At 40.9% G+C, this 20,981-nt stretch overlaps 1 protein-coding gene across 1 annotated transcript; it reads left to right on the top strand.

Moving 5' to 3' along the window:
• Positions 1–12,020: 12,020 nt before the first annotated feature.
• LOC131664298 (uncharacterized) lies at positions 12,021–15,201 on the top strand. The gene is made up of 5 exons (XM_058935273.1): positions 12,021–12,029; positions 12,499–12,689; positions 13,103–13,380; positions 13,528–13,814; positions 14,617–15,201. The coding sequence occupies exons 1-5, from the start codon at positions 12,021–12,023 to the stop codon at positions 14,872–14,874; spliced, it is 1,023 nt and encodes a 340-aa protein (XP_058791256.1). The 3' UTR covers positions 14,875–15,201.
• Positions 15,202–20,981: the final 5,780 nt, after the last annotated feature.

A 20,981-nucleotide genomic window follows, 5' to 3' on the forward strand; every position in this document is an offset into this window, starting at 1 on the left:
GGCAGAGGAAGGAAAAGAGGGAACGAGAGTAACAAGAAGATAACGGAGCCGCGGTTCGGAGGGAACATTGCGAGACGCTTCATTTGAGCGGCCGCCTATGCAAATCGTGCGCGAGCCGGCGCCAGCGTCGGCTTCTTCGCTCTTTTCTCACTCGGGACAATTAACGTCACGCGCCCCGAGGAAAGCCCGCCGCCGCCGCCGACGACGATGCGCTCTCTTTCCATTTTGCTCGCTCTCTCTTTCAATGTTATTTCTTGGCCTTAAGTAGCCGAGACCCTTTATTATATTTTTCTCTTGTCCCCGAGCCAAAGAGAGCTCTTTTTGCGCGCGATAACGAGGGTGCGAGGGAAAAAGACTGGGCACCTCTTCTGAATTCTCAAGTGAACGTTAATCGCGAAACGACTCTAGTTAGCGAACGGCAAGTGGCTAAACTGCGCGTATACGCGAAAGCCTCCAGCTTCCTCGATAGAAAACCAAGATTTTTCCTCGCTCACGCGAAAGCTGCAGCTGCCGCTGCTCCAATGACTATTTGCTTTGGTCTCGGCCAAATCCACATCTTACTTGCTATCTCTACGCCAGCGGACTCGGGGGAAATCCTTCTCCCAAGTGACTTGTCAATTCCGAGAAGAAAAGTGCACGCGTTCGCGCATCCTCGATAAGAGCAAATTCAAGTTTGCTAGCTAACAAAGTAATGCTACTATCGAAAACTAAGAAGTCAGTCTGCAAGTCGGCTTCTTATATTCGGGCGTGCACATGAAAATCCCGGCGAAGATAACAGCAAAAGAAAACGGAAAATTCAAACTTCCTCTTTTCTGCTATCGTCGATTTCTTCAACGCGGGAGAAGGAAAAATCGCGAGTCCGCGGGCTTGTTAGGCGGTGCTATGAATAAGAAAGAAGTGAGACTGGAACTCGACAGCCCCCGCGAACTTGCTAACAAAGTTCCGATGGGAACGGCAGATACGGAGGGTAAGAACATTCCTAGACAACTTCTCTGCTCTTTTACAAATGCACGCACGTCAATTGCTATTTTCATTGCTTCGCCAGAACTCAAATGATTGGAATACAATGTTTTTTTATATATCACGAAAATATTGACATTTTCAATTTTTATTTCCATTTCGTACATCGATGTAATATAGGTTTCAGTTAATTGATATAGCAGAAGTATATTTTATTATATACACCACTGTATAAATAACTTATTGGCAAGTTATTCATTCACGAAATGGCATAGTTTAATAATAAATATCGAAAATGTACGCGACATCGTAAATAATCTGAAACAATTAATATTACTTTTAAACACACATGGACGATCTACGTCCACAGAGATTTTCAACAAATAAAATCAAAGCTTTAAAATTTCACGAAAAATGTGCGAAACGATAAGAAAGCAAAATAAAAGACTCCATATGCGATAAGCTTATCAAAAAAAAATCTCTCTTCAGAGCCACGAGTAAAAATCGAAGTGAGAGAAGGAAAAGAGAGCATAGCCAACACTCCATTGGGGTCTCTCTCTCTCTCTCTTGTTCGTTCAGTGTGCGGCTCCACACCACGCGCGACAGTCGAGAACAAATCGAGTGCGCGCGAGTAACTCGGCCTCTGTGGAGGACGGCGGCATATTTACGGTCCGCGCCTCGTAAATAACGTCCTCGGCTTTTATGGGCTCTCGTGTGTGTGTGTGTGTGTGTGTGTGTGTGTGTGTGTGTGTGTGTGTGTGTGTGTGTGTGTGTGAAAGAGTAGACACGTGCGCCTCCCTCAAGTTTTTTGCACGAGCCACGGAAATGCTCTTTTCGCTCGCTCGCGTGTGCCTCTCACATCCGAGGCCAACTTTCTCCAGTATTCGCACTATAAATAATTGGCTCGAGATATGCTCAATGTCCTTTTACATCCTACGGAGTTGATCTTTTTTATTTATTTATTTATTTTTAACAAGTGAAGATGCCGGGATATTCTTTCGACTAATGGTGTTTGCTAGCTCATAAAGTTTCAATTGATAACGATGATTCATACAATTTTGATGCATTATGATAGATGACTCGATGAGTGATTGAAATAAATGAGAATACATATAGCCAACATACTATGGCAACTTTTTTTGACAATACTCTGAAGAATTTTGTTTGGCAAATAGAAAGCCAATACAAACCATCCAGTTCCATTTTATAACTGGTCTCTTGTATATGCGTAATCGATATTAGTGGTCTCTTGCGTACCGCAATTTGCCCTACTTAGCTAGATGTCTCAGCATTTTGGGATGTTATTGACTATCTACTAACGGGCTAAGTAGGGAGACGAGAAACGATTTTGCGAGCGGCCGTTCGGCGGACAGTCTCCCTAGGCCACTCGTCGCAATCTTAGTCTGCTGTTGCTATCACTAATTTGTAGAATATACTCGTATTTACGTGTGACCTGAGCATTGCCATTTATTTCCTGCTATTTATACCTGAGCATTGCCATTTAATTTATTAATAAATTGCACTCTTACAATGGTCGACATAGATATTTCGAGCAACAAAAGTCATTTGATTTTCAATAAATGAAATAAGTTTAATAGAAATCGCTGCGGACTATTTTGACGGAATGAAAGAAAGTGTATTGTTGTCGAACCGTTAGCAATAAGTTTCGAGGCATTGCACGCGCCATTCTGGGAGACGAAAGAAATTGCAGAAAGTCTCAAGGACCATGGAAGTGATTATAATGCAAGCCACGATATGCACGTCTCAGAGGGAGTAACGAAAGCAGCGCTGAGTGCTTTTCTTCCGAGCTTGTTTCTCCGATATTCTTTTTCCGAAGAGCTTGCAGCTTGAGGAATTTTCCACCCCGAGAAATTAAATGCTAGCGGCACGGCGCGGCGCGGCGCATCGAATGCCGAGCACGCCCGTGGCAAATGGCTTTTTGAATTGTTTCCCGCAACGCGTATAAATGCGACGTGTAGCGCCGCGCTTTCGCAATTCATTTCAAGGTGTTGACCAATTTTATGAAGCTAATTAATTGGCCGGAAGGCTCTGCGAGCAAAATTACTCGCGGTGTCCATTCACGCGATCTCGACGGAGAGTTTTCTTTTCGCGTGCTTTCTGCATGCGACAGAAGACGAGACATTTTGTTCCGGCTCATTAAATACGCTGAAAAGACGCTCTTATCCGATTCATTTCAATAACTGCCTGAATATTTTGCATGAATGCGCAACGTTACTGAATGACCCTGACTAATAATATAAGTTTACCGTGAAGAAATTTTTATGAACTCGAGTTCTTCATTTCTTCAACTTTTCCTGCAGTCGTACAGTGTCGATTTGTCGATTTCGTGCGACCTCCGTCTACACCTAATAATGTCTGGCACGGCATAATCAAGTTGGCCGCGAGCGATTCTCAACTCAAGATGAAAGAGAAATGTAAAAAATGTAATACAGCCACTCTCGTGAAAATAGTTACAACTGCGATATTCGAAACTAGCGAAAGGCGCCGTTCAAAATCAAAACTTGCGCAGGTGAGTTCATCACTCGCTTGCTAGTGAATTTTATGGCAAAAGAAAGTGCCGCCTATAAAGCTACAAGCAAGTGAAGGAGCGAATATTCACGCGGCTGTTTAATCAGGGGTGAAAGTGACACTTTTACGACGCGCCAAGATTGTTCTGCTCGCTTGTGAATTCTTTTTTTCCTCGCATTTAGTACTGTGCGATTATCCGCAGTGGCTACTGGCTAATCTAATAATAAAGGCGAGCGATTTTCGGACACGGTGATTTTTTATTGCCCAATTCAGTTCTAGTTGGTCCAAATTTTCAGTGATAAAGTTTAATGCATATACCGCATTCTTTAAAATTTGCAAGTTAATTGTCGAAAACTGAGTAGTCATTAGTTAAATCATCCGCGAATTCTAATGAGAAGTTTTAATATATGCTTGGCACTATTAATAGAATAGAAATGAATAAATCGAACATAGCATTGAAATCGGATAAGAAATGGGTAAAAATCCAATATGCAAGTGGTAGTAAAATTCCGTTAGCTCAACATATACATGTATCTGCTTAATTAAAGCGCTTCGCTCCCAAAAGAGCTGCAGTCTTATCCGCTGGGAAGCTCTTCATTAATTCCCTTCCTCATTGTCTTTCCGATAGATTTCACAGGGATCTCGCTGACTCGATAAGGGAAAAAATCGTTTCATGACCCCCCTTCGCTTACTCCGCACTCAAAAAGCCGGATTTCCATTTAGCTGTGCGAATCGAATCGGAAAACGTGCTGTCGCGTCTTTTAATGTCGCCAGAGGACTCGATGCGAAATAATCGCCTTGGACGAAAATTCGCCAAGTGAAAGTGCATCGACAGTGATGTAACGAATTCGAGATTTTTGGCGAAAGTCTCGGGGAAAGAAGGCATTTGATTTTTTCGTGGTCTTGCAATGATTAATCAATAAGGCCGATATAGAGAAACCGCGCGACCGATGAATAATCCAATCTCGCGAGTTACTACGAATTACTCTGGTCGTAGCATTCGCCGAGAAGTGGTCGTCCAAGTATCTGGAATGAAGTCGTAAAAATAAAAGTATTTTTAATCCGCACAGTAAGAGAGATTACGCACGCGCCACATAAATCAGTCGACGTATTACGTGAGCGCGTGCGGTATCTCGCAAAAACAGGAGGAAAGCGGGTACATGTAAGCGACTTTTGGATCGGCTCGGTAGACATCGTTATGCAGCTAGAGGATAGAGACGGATAGGAGTTGACGCGTGATGTTTCACCGGGAGTGCGTGCTCTAACGAAATTGATCGCATCTAGGAAATATCGACGGGTGTGAGGGATATTTATTCGACAAGGGCACCATAGAGGTGATCGGAAGAAGGAATATCGTCGAAAAGAAAGAAAGAGCCCTTGGTCTTGGTCTATTATCAGAGAGCAGCCGCATTATTATCTTCTCCGATCGAGCGAGAAAACTCGTAGTTTCTCATCTCCTTTATGACGGCTTGATCTTGCTTTATATATATATGTATATATATAAAGCATGCCGGAGGGATGAATCGAAGCAAGGAGTGGCGCGCGCTCGCGAGAAAAATATGATTGGAAGCCCGAGGAGGTGCCCGAGCCGAGTCCGAGGGAGAGACTGCAATCAAAGTCCAATGAAATTTATATCTGCGAGCGCAGAGAGACTCCGGCAGCCAAGTTAATGCGGAATTTATGATAATTTCGTCGAGGGCCCTTCTCGTGAAATTAAGCCGCGCACGGACGCTTCGACTTTGGCCCGGCCCGACGAAACTGCTAAATTTCGTCGACTATCCGTCTTAGATAAGATTGAAATTGAAAGAGCACTAGCTCGCTGCGTTGCGTCTTCGATTCGTTTAATCTCAAGTACCGGCTGAGTGCTGGCGTTCAGTCGTCGGATCCTCCTAAAGCCGCCTGCCAGCGATATTAAAACCCGAGAAACACGCTCTCTCCACTTCCCATCCTGCAGTATCGCGAATTATTTTCGATGTTTATCGCGCCCGCGCGCTCGCTTCAACCTGCTTCCTAACCGCCAAGCATGAGTATGTCTCCCTTCCAACATACCCACTCGATCCGACATATTGCGATTAAACTTTTTCCTCGACAATTCGTCACGGGGACTTTCTGAAAAATTGCGATACCGTCTTTTATTATTATAACAGATACGTAGCTCAAGTTTGGCTGTCGTGGCGAGCTCGATATCGACAACTCCAAAAAAACTTTGTACTTCAGCAAGCTCGCGTAGGTCGGCAAGCACATCCAATGCAATCGAATTGTAAAACCAACAGCCTCTATCCAATAGACTATCTCGTTTCTCTGCTGTTCTATTTTGACTACTGCACAATCTAAGTAGCAATTTACAATATTTGTTATTTTGTTTCCCTTATTCTACTGCACTGAACGTTTGCAACCAAGTAAAAGCTGCGGAAATTGAGAAACCTAATTCAATTCTAATGGCGAACAAATACAAATTCGAGCGCGGAAAATGGATTTTTTTTTTTTTTTTTTTTCTCGTGCGATGTTTTCGATGCTAGATCATAATATACAAGTCTAATCCTATCATCATAATAACCAAGTTTTGAATACGCTCGTTAATAAAGCCGTAAAACGTGTTTCTGATTTTTGCACGTGTACTAGCAACTTTTTTAATAGTCAATTACACTCGACAAATGAAACAGTCAGGCAGCTAAGTAATAACTTTGATCGAGCTGGTTATAATATTTATAGAGAAAAACATTATTTGCCATATACTAAGTGAACTCATCATGGCCGCGGATTGAAAAAGCAGCCCGAGGGCTTTAATAACGAGTTGCTCACTGGGTTGCCGCACTGAGCGACAAGCATTAATTGGATGCAAATATTATTTTGTACACAGAGCACGCGAGATACTGTAAGATCGATCTCGAGTTTATAGAACGCGACGGTCAATAGCAATGAACCAACGGAGAAAAAGAAAAACATCATAACCCGCGTAGGCACCGTTCGTACACCCTCGCTTGCAGCTGCGTCAACTAAACTACTGTTATTAATGGTGCTCCACGGAATAATGATAGAATATCAATCTTTTAAGCGATACTGAACTGCTGACTATAACATCGATGCCGCCACAGACTTGCTTTGTTTGTTTCTGACCACGAAGCCTTTTTTGTCGAAACTCATCTGAAAGTTAATTGATTCTGTTTTAATGACCCTACTCCCTTGCGATCTCACAGCTCCCGCCAAGTATTTATTTATTTTTCATTGTTATCGCCCCTGTTACGCGTGAGCATCGACAAAGAAAACAAAAAATCGGAGCTGTTTTCACCTCGTCGAACACAGTGGCTCATCATGCCATGAATTCACAATCACTTATAAGAACTTTCAAATGTATAATGGAGAGAGTGTTTGATGATTCAATAATAAACATTGTTTTTTAATTATATTTGCGTACAATTACAATATTGTGAAGAACAAAACTTTGTCGGATACAAAGTGCTGACATTCACAATTCAGCTTGCGAAAGTGATAACTTTTTAATGATGTGAGAATCTATAAATGACAAAAGTAGTTTAACTTTGCAAAGAATATTATCGGAACTGAATAGAAAATGATCAATTTTCAGACTCTGTTATTAATTTGTAATTTCTCACGAAATTATACATTGCGTTCTTCATTCTATTAAGCACAAATGTGGTAGATGATGTTACCAACTTCTCGTATACCCACTTTGTATACTTAAGCAAAGTAATAACAAACATTTACATTTGATGAAGGACAATCAGTCGATGCCCAGTAATATTCCGACAAGCAAAGTACAACCTCGTCTGAAAGTATAATCTTATTCGGTGCAGTACACCAAGCGCGAACTGGTAGGATCCCGAGCACTTTTACCGGCGATTTGTCCGGCGCGACGGAATTTGCAAGTTATGAAAGCGCAAATAGGAGACCAAGAAGACGACACTGTGACAGTTCTCATTCAATTCAAGTCGAGGGTAAGAAGAAAGGAGGGTTGCTGCGGCGTCGTAGCACAATGAAGCACCGCAAAGAAAGCCACTTCACCCCGCAGAAGAAGTTGTCATCGGGTCAAATGAAGCGGTGAGCTGACCTCCTCCGACAATGAATCAGACACAAGTCCCAGCGACATCTGCATACATAGTATAGCTATTATTACGAACACACTCGTATTCCTTTCGCGTGGCATTAGCATTGCAAATGAAATAAGCAGTGCGCCATGCGCACGCGCATAAATATTAATGAAGGTCTGTTTCCTCTCTAAGGTCCTCAACCTTACCTTAAGTCTCTTTCTCCCTCTCCCTCTCTCACTCTCTCTCTCTCTCTTTCTGTTTTAGCAAGAGAGTGTAGCAGAGTCTAGGCTTCCTCCTTCCAATATACCTTTTTCGTCCCTTTCTTCCCCGCCTGCGTCGTTTTCGTAAATCGGTCACGTGGTATACTGTACCGCCGCCGCCAGTTGGACGCTTACCAATAGATTAGCGGGACTTTAGCTTTTTCGGTGCTATTTCTGAGTGCATGCATTATGTAACCTAACTTAATGGTCCATCTTTTCCTCAAGTTATTTTTAATGATGTTTGATTTCAAACTTTGATTTGGTAATATTTCATAAATTTTATTCTGCAATCTTTTATTTAAAATTATTTATCTATTTATTTACAACAGCTTAACAAGTTTCTTATGTCAAATAGTCATCATTTTTTACTACGATTCTTTTAGTGGACGATTACGTTTTTATTGGATTTATGCATTGAAAAAGTATAATTTAATGACTTAGGGATTTCATTTTATTTTTTGAAAAGTGATACGAATTTCTAAGTGTAATAATTACATTTATTTGAAATTGGTATAATTTTTTAGTGATATATGACCGACAACCTATGAAAATTAAAATAATTATTACATATTAATAAGTTAGCTATAATTAAAAAAAATAACTAAAGCTTATTAATTCTCAAAACCCGGCAGTATATATGCAAATTTATGCCATAATTTTTTTTCTGAAAAAGTGAAATGTGACGAAAACAGACAGACGCTAGGCTAGACGCCTATCTCGAACGTGTCGCGCGCGCGTGTCGAGAAAGTGAGTGACAACATCAGGAGGTCGCAAAGTCGTTGAGTGCTGCCGATTGTTCGGAATTGACGAATCGAAAGCCGGAAGAAAGTGAAAAAAAAACGTCGCGCATATTTACACGCGCATTAGTCTAGGTTGTGATGCTCATCCTGTAAAACGCCAGAGTCGTCAGTCGTTCACGATATTAGCACGAAGTAGCATCATCGTCCTGTTGTGCGGTGCATCGATCAATACCACACTCAACGAGAATGAGACAATACGTGAGTATATAGATGGGTGAATAGATCTTTTGCGATGTGTAACATGGTGACAGAAACGTCGATTGTACATGCGGTATCTAATTTACCTATCACGCCGTGTTAACCAGAGTCAAGTTCTGGCAAATACCACTTGGCTTTCTTCGTAAAGTCTTGATTTTTCACCGTCGAGTGGGAAAAATATAGTACCGGCGTGCGTGAAAGAAAGAGAGAGAGAGAGAGTGGAAGCAAGTTGGAAGTGTCGAAAGTTGGAAGGCGTTGATAAACAGGAAACGTCAATTTGCCGAGGAATTGAACGCAAATTTTCTTCAATTACCTAGCAATAGCAGCACCGTGAAACAGGCCGACCGGTCGACGTGACTGCAAGTAAGGCTGCAGAGTAGCAGAGATCTCGCGCACTGTCTCTTTCTCTTTCCACGGCACTTTAGTTTCTAATTGCAGAGGCCGCGAAGTCGAAGGGTTAAAAGCTGCCGTCAGTCGACTCAGACCGGATATTGTGTGGATGTTCGCTTCGATTCCTCTCCCTCCTCTCTTAAGTCAAGATTCAATTCTGCTTCACTTAACTTTTCTCCGTGACTTCTGTGTTGGCAGAGAGCAAGAGAGAAAGAGTCAGAACCATTACCACTCTCTGACTCGATCTACAGTACTTTTGTAAATTTATAAATTTAACTCCGGCTCGCCGATCTCTTTAGCAATTACCACGTTTAATCTCGCTCCACTCGAGGAGTTGCCACTTTTTTAGATTCAACATCAACTTGATTAAAGTTCCACTCTTTTCCTACTCGAATAATGAAAGCTCAGTAGACGTTTACTATGTCGCCTAGTTTGTTTGATAATTCAAAAACTACACAAAAAATATGGACTCCGTTTTTCTCACCAGGATAATGTACAGAATTTGAATGGATTATCCAAACGTGAACAATTTAGCTTATTAAAAGAAGTGTACGCGAACTTTTCGGGCCTGAACGCACATTAAATTTCATGCATGCCGATAAGTATCATTTTTAATAGCATTGAAAATATCGAAAAAATATTACTTTCGTTGAGATATTGAGGCCTGATACACAAAGGATTTCCAAATTATTGATGAAAATTTTCAATATCACTTATTCGTTGTGTGTATTTTTCAATATCATGACATCATCAGTGACATTATTCAATTGAAAAGTTTGCCATAATTATGATTAATCATTGGTTTAATTATGCAAAGGTCAACTATCGATCTCGTTACATCGTCGATAGACGAACAAGCATAAAGCCATAAAGAAAATTAACAAAAACGAAGGAATCGCATAACTGAAAGAAAAATCAATTTCGCAATTGGATTCACCAAGCGAAAACAAAAACGATAGCGTAGCCAAAACATTATTCCCAGCGGAATAATGTCGGATTAATCGAATAATCATCAACGTCAATATTGGCACACGCGGGTGCACAGCGAGGGAGGGTGAGAGTGAAGCTAAGGGAGAGACAGGGATTATACAGAGAACGGTTGATACGCGAGATGCGTCGATTTAAAGTCAGCGAAAGGGATGAGAGATCGATCAGCAGAAGATCATTAAAGCACAAAGCCTCGGAACGCGAATGCACCGGTAATGAAGTAGTATTGTTTTCCGATTACAATCTGCTAAACAATGATTTACTGCTTGCGCGCAAGCTTCGAATAAAGTCATTTACCGAGGGAGAGCGCGAGAGAGCTAGCAATTTGCCGATGCGGCAAATTGGGAATTTTGTTTTTTAACGTCTCATCGATTGCCTGTATTTTGCGAAAGAGCCGTTATCGCTGGTGCAATGATGAGTTATTATTGGTGGCTGTTTTGCGCATGCACCAGTGATCATGTTTTTTTTTCGTAATCAGCAGTAAATTATTTCTTTGATAAAGTTTTTTAAATCACATATTGTGCATTCATACGTTGTATATTGAACTTTTGTTCAATCTGAGTACCGTATATCTTATTAGTTTACGAATGAAATATACAACACGCAGACATTCTACACTCTATATCGGAAGCAGATAGCAATATAACCTTGCGGATTAAACTATTGATGATTTTATTTTTCAATAAAAAAGAGATTACTGCGTGGAAATAATCGCGCGCCGGCCTAATAGTTATTACATCGATAATCATTAAAGTTTCAGCTATTGAAAGTAAACAGCGAGTTTTGCCAACTAGTGAAACACCAACTCGATCGATGAGATTCTAGAGTATAGGTCAGCGATGCAAAAATACAATCGCGCGGTACATAGCATTATGAAAAAATTATCCTCGAGGAGCTATATAATTATTCGATCTATCTGGAAGTTCAGCACGACGATAAAGTGATCGCCAATGGATATGAAAGCTTCAAATTTTTATTCACTTTATAGTTATGTATGCAGAAATGTTATCGTAATATCGTTCAAAAAAACCAAAGGCATAGCCGTGGCTATTCTTCAATAAACCGCTCAAGTGTACCAAATAATAATAATATTTTCCCGGTGATTTCACGCTTTATTTTTGACTACAGATAAGTCATTTGAAATAGTAATACTTTATAAAAAGAGAAAATTTGTTCTACACACAGAGAAATTCAATTACTCGTTATGCCCAATGTTGGCCAACTACGATCAACATTACGCAAATATTAATAGAGACGGTACCGCATATTTAACTTATAAATTAAAATAGCAACCACCATTTAAACTATGACACACGTGTACATAGCTCGTTTGAATATTCGTCTATCGCAAGCACGCACATTGTGCGATGGTCGTATAGCTTTGCCTGTTCGACCATAACCAAAGCCCTATAAAGAGAGATAGGACGAAAAAAATGTCCACTTCATTCCTGAACGATATCAGTCAAAAATGTCAAGGGTTATCCTTTAATTTACCTTGACCTCGCGACAGTGTCGTGGTATTTGCCGATTGAGCTTATTACATAGACACGAGCGAACGACTAACGAGTGTCCGTATTTCTCGCTGAATCAGCAGCAAAGTTAACGAGGTCAGATGTATTTTTTATTACCAAGGCTGACAGTGATTTTTGACCAATTACTGTCGCCGCCCTTATTTCCAGTCGCTTGTTATCCCGAACGACTCGAGTAAAATTGGACGTATTATTTTTTTTCATTTTTCGAATTGATTATATTCACGAAAAAAATTTTGATTTGAATATTCAGTGGTGAAAATTCCTCGATATTTCAAAATCAATCAAAATCTCAAAAAAATCATGCAAACTTTAGAAATGCATTATGTAAGAATTAATACCATTGTTTTCTTCATTCCTTTCGAAGATTTGAGCTTGGTTCAAACGTAGTTGACGTTTAACTATTCTATTTCAAACAAAAAATAACGGAAAAATAACGGAAAAATATCAAAGTTTTATAAAAATTAAGTTTATACTTTCAAAAATAGTGCAACCTAGAAAAATGGCGTTCAATTAAAACATACTCGAGATAGCAGCAAACTTGACTCTGAACTAATGAGTTAGGCTGAGGCGTTATATTTCGCAATTTGTCCAGCAAACTATCTGGAATTTGCAGGGGAAACTTTGAGAAAACAGGTGACGTGCACTTAATTCACGAAACAGCCAGCCTCTTGAAATTCCGGCATCATTATTGTAATCAAGCAGCCGAGCTTTCGCCGCCGCCGCCGATCGATCAATCGGCTGACAAAACTAATTAAAAAATAACAACGATGCCTTATAATGTTCGCCCTTGCAGGCTGTTTTAATACTGGTGGCCCTGGCGCTGGTCGTTAACGAAGCAATGTCCTGGGAGATTGAGAAATCGGCGCTAATTGCAAGGCCAGCGGCCGCGGGTTTCGTCCCGCACCAGCAGTCGACCAACACTCCGGCCACGAGGCGTGACCTGCAATACAAACGCCACTCCAGGAATCCCAGGACGATCGTCGGGTAAGTGCAGCAAGCTGCTGTTTGCTCACGTTACCCTAGCGTTTCTCCTTTTACTCTCTTCCTTTCTTCAAACAACTTGCCCTGATGGCAGGTAGCTAATCATTTTTAGACAAGTTTCTATTCGAATGGAAAGAAAAATGGTCCCACGAAAAACAAGAAACAATTCCATACTTTTTTTAAGAAGGTTCATCACACTAAATTATATAGAACTTGAAAACCAAATAACCTAATAAACTCTTCATAAGTGTTTTCATATATTTTTTGAATAATGTAATTTTATTTCAATTTCCTACAGAAAGTTTTCAATATGGAGATAAACAATTTGACTTTGCAAAATATATTCAAGGAGTTATCACCTTATCCAAATCGTCAATTTCATGAAATACAGTAATAAATGTTGAATTTTGATTTAGAGATGCGAGCACGCTCTACAAGAAGCGAATTCTCCCTGGCCAAATAAATGATCTGGATTCGAGAGATGAAGACGGCTTGTACTATGGACGTGACACATTCCAAGCACCCAAGATCGTCTACGTGAACACAAGATTGCCGGAACCATTTGCTCGACCCGAACAGCGTGAGCGAATTCGAGTCTTTGGATTCAATAGTTTCCCTATCAAGGATAGAACTTTGATGCGCCCAAGCAGCTTTAAATTCGTAAATAATGCTGCACAGGATTCTAAAATCGAAGGTCTGGATTCTCTAAGAACATTTTTTTATAATTATTTTAACAACCGAAATCTTGCATGCTAAATTCACCGATGATGCAAACAGTGAAAATAGGATAATACCGTAGACCAAATGTGATAACGAATACCATGATGTATTTGTCATATAGCGAGGCAGACGGAAAAGCCACAAACAAATGAGAACATTCCAGTGATATCACAACAGCTGGTGGCGATGATCGCGGACGATTTGCGAGACGAGTCTAGCCGAGGTTACGCGCTTTACCACCGGATTATCAATGAGGAGGATGGTAACTTGTCAACGAGCTTCAAAGAGAACTCGGTGTCCGACGACAATCCTTCCGCACCTCACAAGTCCAAAAACTTGGACGACGAGCTTCCAGCAGATTGGGATGTCAACGAAGCTCAACCAGATGACAGCAGAGATTTCTCTCTGGTAAGAGTCTAATCCATGATTAAATTATTTAAAATATCATCTATTTTTTTTCCTTCTTCACTATGGACATAAAGTATTTTAACTATTTGTCAGAAAATCGAATCTTTACAGTTAATAAAAAAATGTGCTATCTACGCAACTTTTTCTTTTTTATGAAAAAGTTTGCTCTTGTAAATAGCTAACGGAAATAGTGCATCCGACAAACTTTTGAATGGTCAATATAAAAGTTTTGGATTTGCGAATGCAAGAAAAAACTTAATAATTCCGTCACTGTTTTTCGAGGAATGCTATTTCTACGAATACGTTCAATATACAGTAGACAAGTACGGCTACTTGTCTCAAAATTCATTTCGTATTTGATTATTTACTTTTATGAAGGATTTTTTTTTCGAATTTTTATTGCTCGAGTTATAGATTAAAATAATCCAGTATTTGCGAAATTATTGGATATAACGTACAGTACATTGAGTTGAATTTAAAAAGTCCTACAAGCCTTTTCCGAAATGTTTTAAAAAACGATTAATTATGCAGTTGTTGAGACGATTTTATCCGAAGCAGGATGTTGCTGAGTATTACGATCCGCGAAGCGCGTGTGAAATGCTTTCAAATTTCCATTTCTCAGAAGCTATAATTAATTTTCAACCGCAGATCCAAGCGCTAAGCTATTATCCAAATCCGCAATAATCATCATTTGATAATACATGCAGCAGCGTAAACAGTAGCAACGACGACCACGATGACAAAAAGAACACAAACAAGCCGTAAGAGCGGCGCGTTGACTAATTAACAACAATGCGTGCAGGTTGGGGTATCGGAAGGGGCGACGGCGTCAAGCAGAGAATCATCGGAATTGGATGACAGCAAGTACGAGTTCGGCTACAGAGTGATCGATCAAGCGGCAGGCAGCGACTACGGCCACGAGGAGAGCCATCGTCCAGAGGGTGGAGTGACGAATGGCCGCTATCATGTACGCCTACCCGATGGCCGCGTCCAACGAGTCGAGTACTCGGCCGACCATCGCGGTTATCATGCCCAAGTCTCCTATCTGCCCGGACAATGATGCCAATGACGCAAGCATCACGCGCGTACCTATGCACTCGTGCTCGAGCTCGCGCCCGACTATAATGTCTCCGAGTAGCGAAAATTTCTCGATCCTCGTCAGCGCGCCCGTTGAAATTGTCTCGCAGCTCCCGTCGTCTCGGTTGATTTTAATTGAATTCTACACAAAGTCGCGATGATGCTGGATCAAATGAAAATTCGCTCGGGAATAATAATAAGCTAAGGCGTGTAACTGAGATGATGGAAATTAATTTTGTACGTGTAGCGAGGACGCGCACGCGCACGTTTTGGAATTATCCGCGTGACGCAGCTAGTGGCAACGTGTAGGTATATATAGCGCCCTCCGTTGGATTAGAGTCGCTCTCAGAACCAATCGATCGGAAGAAACGGCTTGACAGATCCAACCAGGAGTAATGATGGAGATTTGCTTAGTCGATAATGCTTCGGTAGCCTCTCTCTCTCTCCCTTATACTTACGCCTATTCAATTGATATTTATGATTTGCGCTCGGCCGATCCACTCTTTTAGTTTTTCTTTTCTTTTCCTTTCTTTCGTTCGACTCTAGCTAAATCAATCACACAGCTACTAAATCCCAGAGGTAATCTTCGATATTTTTTTCTCACTCTCGGATTCAATCAAGAAAACAATTTCTCAATTTGGTCCCTTCTACAGAAATGTTGTTTGATAAGAACTTCACTGAAAATATTATATTATCACTCTACTCGAATCTCACCACGGAAGCTTTGGGAATAGCAGCCTCGAGCAAACGTCTCAATAGCGCTGGATCGTCAAAATCGACGCGCAGTCCAAATATACCACAAAGTGCAATCTCATCGTAGTGGGTCTTGTTGGTGCGCAACGTACGTCCGCGTCCGCGGTGATATCATAATAAAGGCGCGATCGCGCCAGTTTCTTAATGGCAGCTTTCATAATCACAGCGATATACACAGCGTGAGAAGATCCTGGGATGCTATCTCGGTCACGAAGTCGCTTTGAGCGCTCTAGTTTTCAAGCATGCACTATACGCTGTGTAGAAGCTTTTCCTCTGACGGGACAATTTAATCGGCATCGACATTAAGCGCTTGGGCTATCCAGTAATTGACGTTATCTATGGTGTAGCGCACCCGAGCTTACTACAGCGTCCATCGCAAAGATTAATTAAAGCTCGAGCGCTCTCGCGCGCCCATATAGCGTTCAAGTTAATTATTGTTAGTTAAGTAGACGCGTCGCGCGCGCACGAGAGAGAGAGAGAGAGAGAGAGAGAGCTTAAGCTCCGAAGGCAAAACTTCCGCGATTTGTAAACTGTCGGAACGCGCGCCACCTGGCAAAGTTTTAATTGACGCCCAACTCTCCAGGCCAGTTTTGCTGGGATTTAACTCGTCCCTTTGCCACTGTGCCAGCTGCTTCTCTCTTTCTCTTTTACACGCTGACGATTCGATCCCAGAACGGCTCTTATGAACAGAAAAAATATTTTGGAGATTTCTATACCGCTTTTTTACTCTCGACTTATATACGCTTCATTCACAGTTGATTATTTTATTGGTTATTTTGTTATTCTTGTACATAGTAAATATATAATTTTAAGAGCGATACTGATAACTTTTGTTTTTTTTTTTACGAATAAATATTTTTCAAAGTACTCCGTTTATTTCAATTCACATGAAAACTCAACCCCGCACGTGTTATGTCAAAGACGCGAAAGCTAAATTGGAATAATTGATGTAATGTTAGAATAAAACGCATAGATTATTAAACGATAAAAATGAATAGATATTGATTCACGCTTTCCAATAGTTATTAATACGATTCTTTATCGAATATATTTTTTTCATTTTCCACATATGGCTTGACATATACTCGTGAAAAAGTTATTTTCATCGCAAAGCAGAAACAAAACGTTAAAGCAAACTGCACAGCAAATTATTGTAACGAAAGGATTGCGATGTATTTCAACAGCGTTCGTATTAGAGACGAATAGCAGCGCAAAATCGCACTTGTTAGCGAAGCAACAAACCATACCGGTGGCGTATTTTTCGTTAATTCGCCAGTGAGAAAGACAATGAAAAAAGAAAAAAGAACCTCGTCATCCGCATGCACAGAGAGCCAATGGTAATTACGGTCGAAAACAACAACGCGTATCCCCTGTTATCTGTCGGACGAAATCAGCGCGCGCAACACCAACAGACAGTTTGATGTCCGCCAACTCACTTGCGCGCGCGTGCGGAAGCCTCGCCGCGCCGAAAAAAAAAAGTGAAAGCCTTTTGTCCAATTAAGACGAGCGCGAGTTTCTTACTACAGAGCGCACACGCATACGAGTACTTGCTCGAGTTTAAGCTGCGCGTGTGGTTAGACAAAAAGATACGATCTCATTTAAATTTGACTCTATTTGCTTGATAATTACGGCTGTTACTCAAGAGGCTCGCACATGTATTTCGTAAAAATGAACCGCACCGCAAGGAAGAGAGAGAGAGAGAGAGAGAGAGAGAGAGAGAGAGAGAGAGACGAGCAGCGCCGAAGAAGACGCGATGAAGAAGAAGCACCAGGGAGTCTTTTACTTCTAAGGGGATTACATGGCAACCTCCTCGCCGCGTTTGTTACGACAGATCTCGCCCACGAGAACACCGTACGTGTGAGCCACCAAACCAACCAGTGTACCTACTTACGTTCGAGGTAAGTGTGATGTGATCATGTGAGGTACGAGGTACGCAATTATGCAGCTTGAATTACTTTATTTTTGGTTCCTTTCGCCAATTCTTCTCATTTATGTTAATGTATATATTTATTTTTCGACACTTTCTCCAAACAATAGTTGACATGTAATTTCTGATGACATACAATCAATACGAATCATATTCACTACTAATCTACCCCATTTATAAAATTAGAAAATGAACCTTCCCATTAGTCAATATGACATTTCATTTGATGTATTTTGACTTGACAACAGCCAAATATTATTAAAGACTCACGATGACTACACAAAACCCTCCCTTGATCTAATAACCTTGTATATAACAAAAGCAATGTAGTATACTTATTCGTGGATTCTTCGGAAATCTCAGAATTCTATTGCGATCAAACCTTAAAATCAGTTCTCGATATCCTGTATCTCTAAAATATTCTAATTACAAAGTCCAAACAATCACAAAAATATTCTTCGATCGGAGCGCATCACTTTAAATTGCCTAAATATAAATACAATCGATTATAGACTATTGCACGTGGAACACGAAATATAAGGTTATTTCAAACACAAAAAAAAACAAGACATATAAATAATATCGAATAATAATTATACAGACAAAATGAAACTGTATCTGAGAGCCGGAGGTTGCGTCTCACTTGACTCTTACCGATATCAATTAAAAAGCCAAGTAACACGCGAGAGAAAAGATGCTGTACAGATAATTTTGCTTTTTCACGTAGATTACAGACTATTATGAGGATGTTGGAAAATCGGCATGCATAACGACCTTGCTTGCGTGCTCTGTTGCCTAATTGTTACTCCTGCGCACGCGATTCGATTGCCGCTTGCGGATGATTCAGGACTCTTCTCTGATTAATGGTCCCGAATTACGAAGAGAGAGTGCCTGCGGGATTAGCGAAGCGTTTGGACGTTGAATGACCTTAATTACAGACTAATATAAGCGTCTTTCGGATTGTATTGCGTTCAAACTTGATCTGCAATGTGCACGTGGAATATGATGAATTGCGCTAATAGTAAATCGCTTACATGAATTCAAATGAGCCGGCGATTGAGACCAGAAGAACGAGATACGACGTAACGTCCTTTGTTGCTCTTCGCCGCACATCTCAATACAAATACATGACGTGCCAATTTATTATTGTATCTTTGCATTTTGTTCGTCCATACATTTATGCAATCTTCGAGATTGCAGTATTATGCAATTGTGACGATTTTTTTTCTTTTTAAATTCAATCGTTCTGCGGGCATTTTTATTATTACATGTACTACGAGTTGTTGACGAGCATAAAGCGAACAGTTCTTTTTCATAAAAGAGGTTTTGACACTCACTAGGCTATTCTTCTTAATTTAAAAATTTCTATTTTAAGATCGCTTAGGTAAAAATTAAATACTTATTATTCATGAGAACCGCGTAACTCTCTATTGTATTTTAGCAGAGAATTGCACAATTCACACGATTTTCATATCCCTTTTCTTGAAAAGTAGAATAATTAAAGCTGTATGAAATTGAAATGTTTCAATACCTAGATATGCCATCGGACGATTGTTTTTTTTTCTCGAGAATATACATACAACGAACGCGATGTGTCGGAATGAGGTTTCTGTAATTATTCGTAATATCCATTTCACGCTAAAGTTTACATGATCGTTATCTCTCAACAGGGCAATTAGGTCTGCAGTTGGCTCCGAAATTCATATAAAATTAACAGGTAAAAAATTTCTCTCGGCAAAGAATATCAACCTGCACGTAATTATCCCAGCATCGATCAGCTTCCACCATACACATGTACGATGCGAACCAAAATGACGAACCCTTACGGCGTAAATTTTCATTTGAGTAGGAAATTTCATACGCGCATTATTTTTGCCGCGAGTGCACGCGCCAGCGTCAGAGATAGAGAATGCCGAGTATCCACACGTTAGTTTTGCGATACGTCGGTCTCGCACATAAGTCGGAGCGCACAGGCTCAATTACCTAATTAGCCAAGCAGAAGCGTCTCTCGACGAGAGGTAAAAGGGGCGGAGGGGAGGCTATATGGATTATCCCACGAGATGGAGTAACTCTCATGTAGACGAGAGCGTGCGCGCATCGTTTTACTTTCTCCGCAACATGCAGCAAGCAAGCCGGGTAGGTCCGACTCCCGCGTGAACTCGCGCATATCTACAGTTGCGCCACGCGAGCGGCGGCAGCGGCATAGAGCGCGAATTTTGCGGTCCGATTCTGATGGATATGCGCGCACATGCGGTACACTCTCCCCCTCCGCGAGTGGATGGATCGCCGAGTTTTCGAGCTGATTTTGACATCTTTATGACGGCTCCGCGCTGAGGTTACATTTTCTCTCTTTCTCTCTTTCTTTTTCGTTTCGCCTACTGACTCTTTTTGAATAGAGCTGCTGCACAACGCACAAACAGCCACTGATTGATGATGTATCACTAAATCATTTCGTTATATCCATTCCGCTAATTCGGTTGCACCAGGAAAGTGTACTCTGCCACGTGATGATTTCGGTAGCGATTTGAAAAAGTTTACGCTTATAAATACTATACATATATGCGTTTCAGTTGCCAATCTCTCTCTCTCTCTCTCTCTCTCTCTCTCTCTCTCTCTCTCTCTCTCTCTCTCTCTCTCTCTCTCTACGTTTGACTCTTTTTTTACAACTCATTTTTCTGGATTGGTTATTCAGTATGGAACATTTGAGAGCGCATCGCACGCGCATTGAATTATTCATGAGAATTCTCCAATCTACCATTTATATTAGACTTTCCATGCTATTTTTCGGGTATCTATACGCTACTCTCGAACTGGTCTACTTTTACCCGCATGAGGCAATTTATTAGACCGAATTTTTTGGAGGTAACAATTGTTACTGTGTCCGCTACTTTCATTTTTTGCGCCTTTTACCGCTTGCAGAATTTCAGATTAGTTGGGTAATTAGTTCGCAGCCAAGTTCGCACATAAAATACAGCAAAACTTCCTCAAAGTCGAGGCGTTGTCTTGTCACTACCAATGAAAGACAGGAAAAGTGAAGTCTTGAAAATCGAAAGCCGACCAATTAAGCGTGTGCGCACAAGCTGAGTGCGTGAATTTTCTCATCTCCACTTGACGAGTAATTTATTCGAAAGCTCGATCGATCACCTCGTAACATCCGAACGTGACCACCCGCACAGCGAGTTGTTCGACAAGAAGAAATTCCAAGTGATTATATACGGCAGAATATGTTGGATGCAATTGCCAGTAATTGTTTGAGTTAGCGCGCGGAATGCTGCAGCACCAAAAAGAAAATGAAAGAAAAAAGCCGAGTAAGCACTCAGCGAGAAAGACACGAAAGCTGCAGGTTAATACATAATCCTAATGACAGGCGGCTCGCGGCGCTATTCAGAGGTTAACAGCTACGAGCGAGA

Source organism: Phymastichus coffea, unplaced genomic scaffold, assembly GCF_024137745.1.
Source record: "Phymastichus coffea isolate CEN01 unplaced genomic scaffold, Cenicafe_Pcof_1.1 PCOF00043, whole genome shotgun sequence".
In the NCBI taxonomy this organism is placed as follows: Eukaryota; Metazoa; Arthropoda; class Insecta; order Hymenoptera; family Eulophidae; genus Phymastichus; species Phymastichus coffea.

Excerpts from the sequence above, each read along its gene's own strand:
- LOC131664298 (XM_058935273.1), top strand. Across the intron at positions 12,690-13,102 it reads AATCCCAGGACGATCGTCGG|AGATGCGAGCACGCTCTACA; the intron begins GTAAGTGCAGCA and ends ATTTTGATTTAG. Across the intron at positions 13,381-13,527 it reads ACAGGATTCTAAAATCGAAG|CGAGGCAGACGGAAAAGCCA; the intron begins GTCTGGATTCTC and ends TTTGTCATATAG.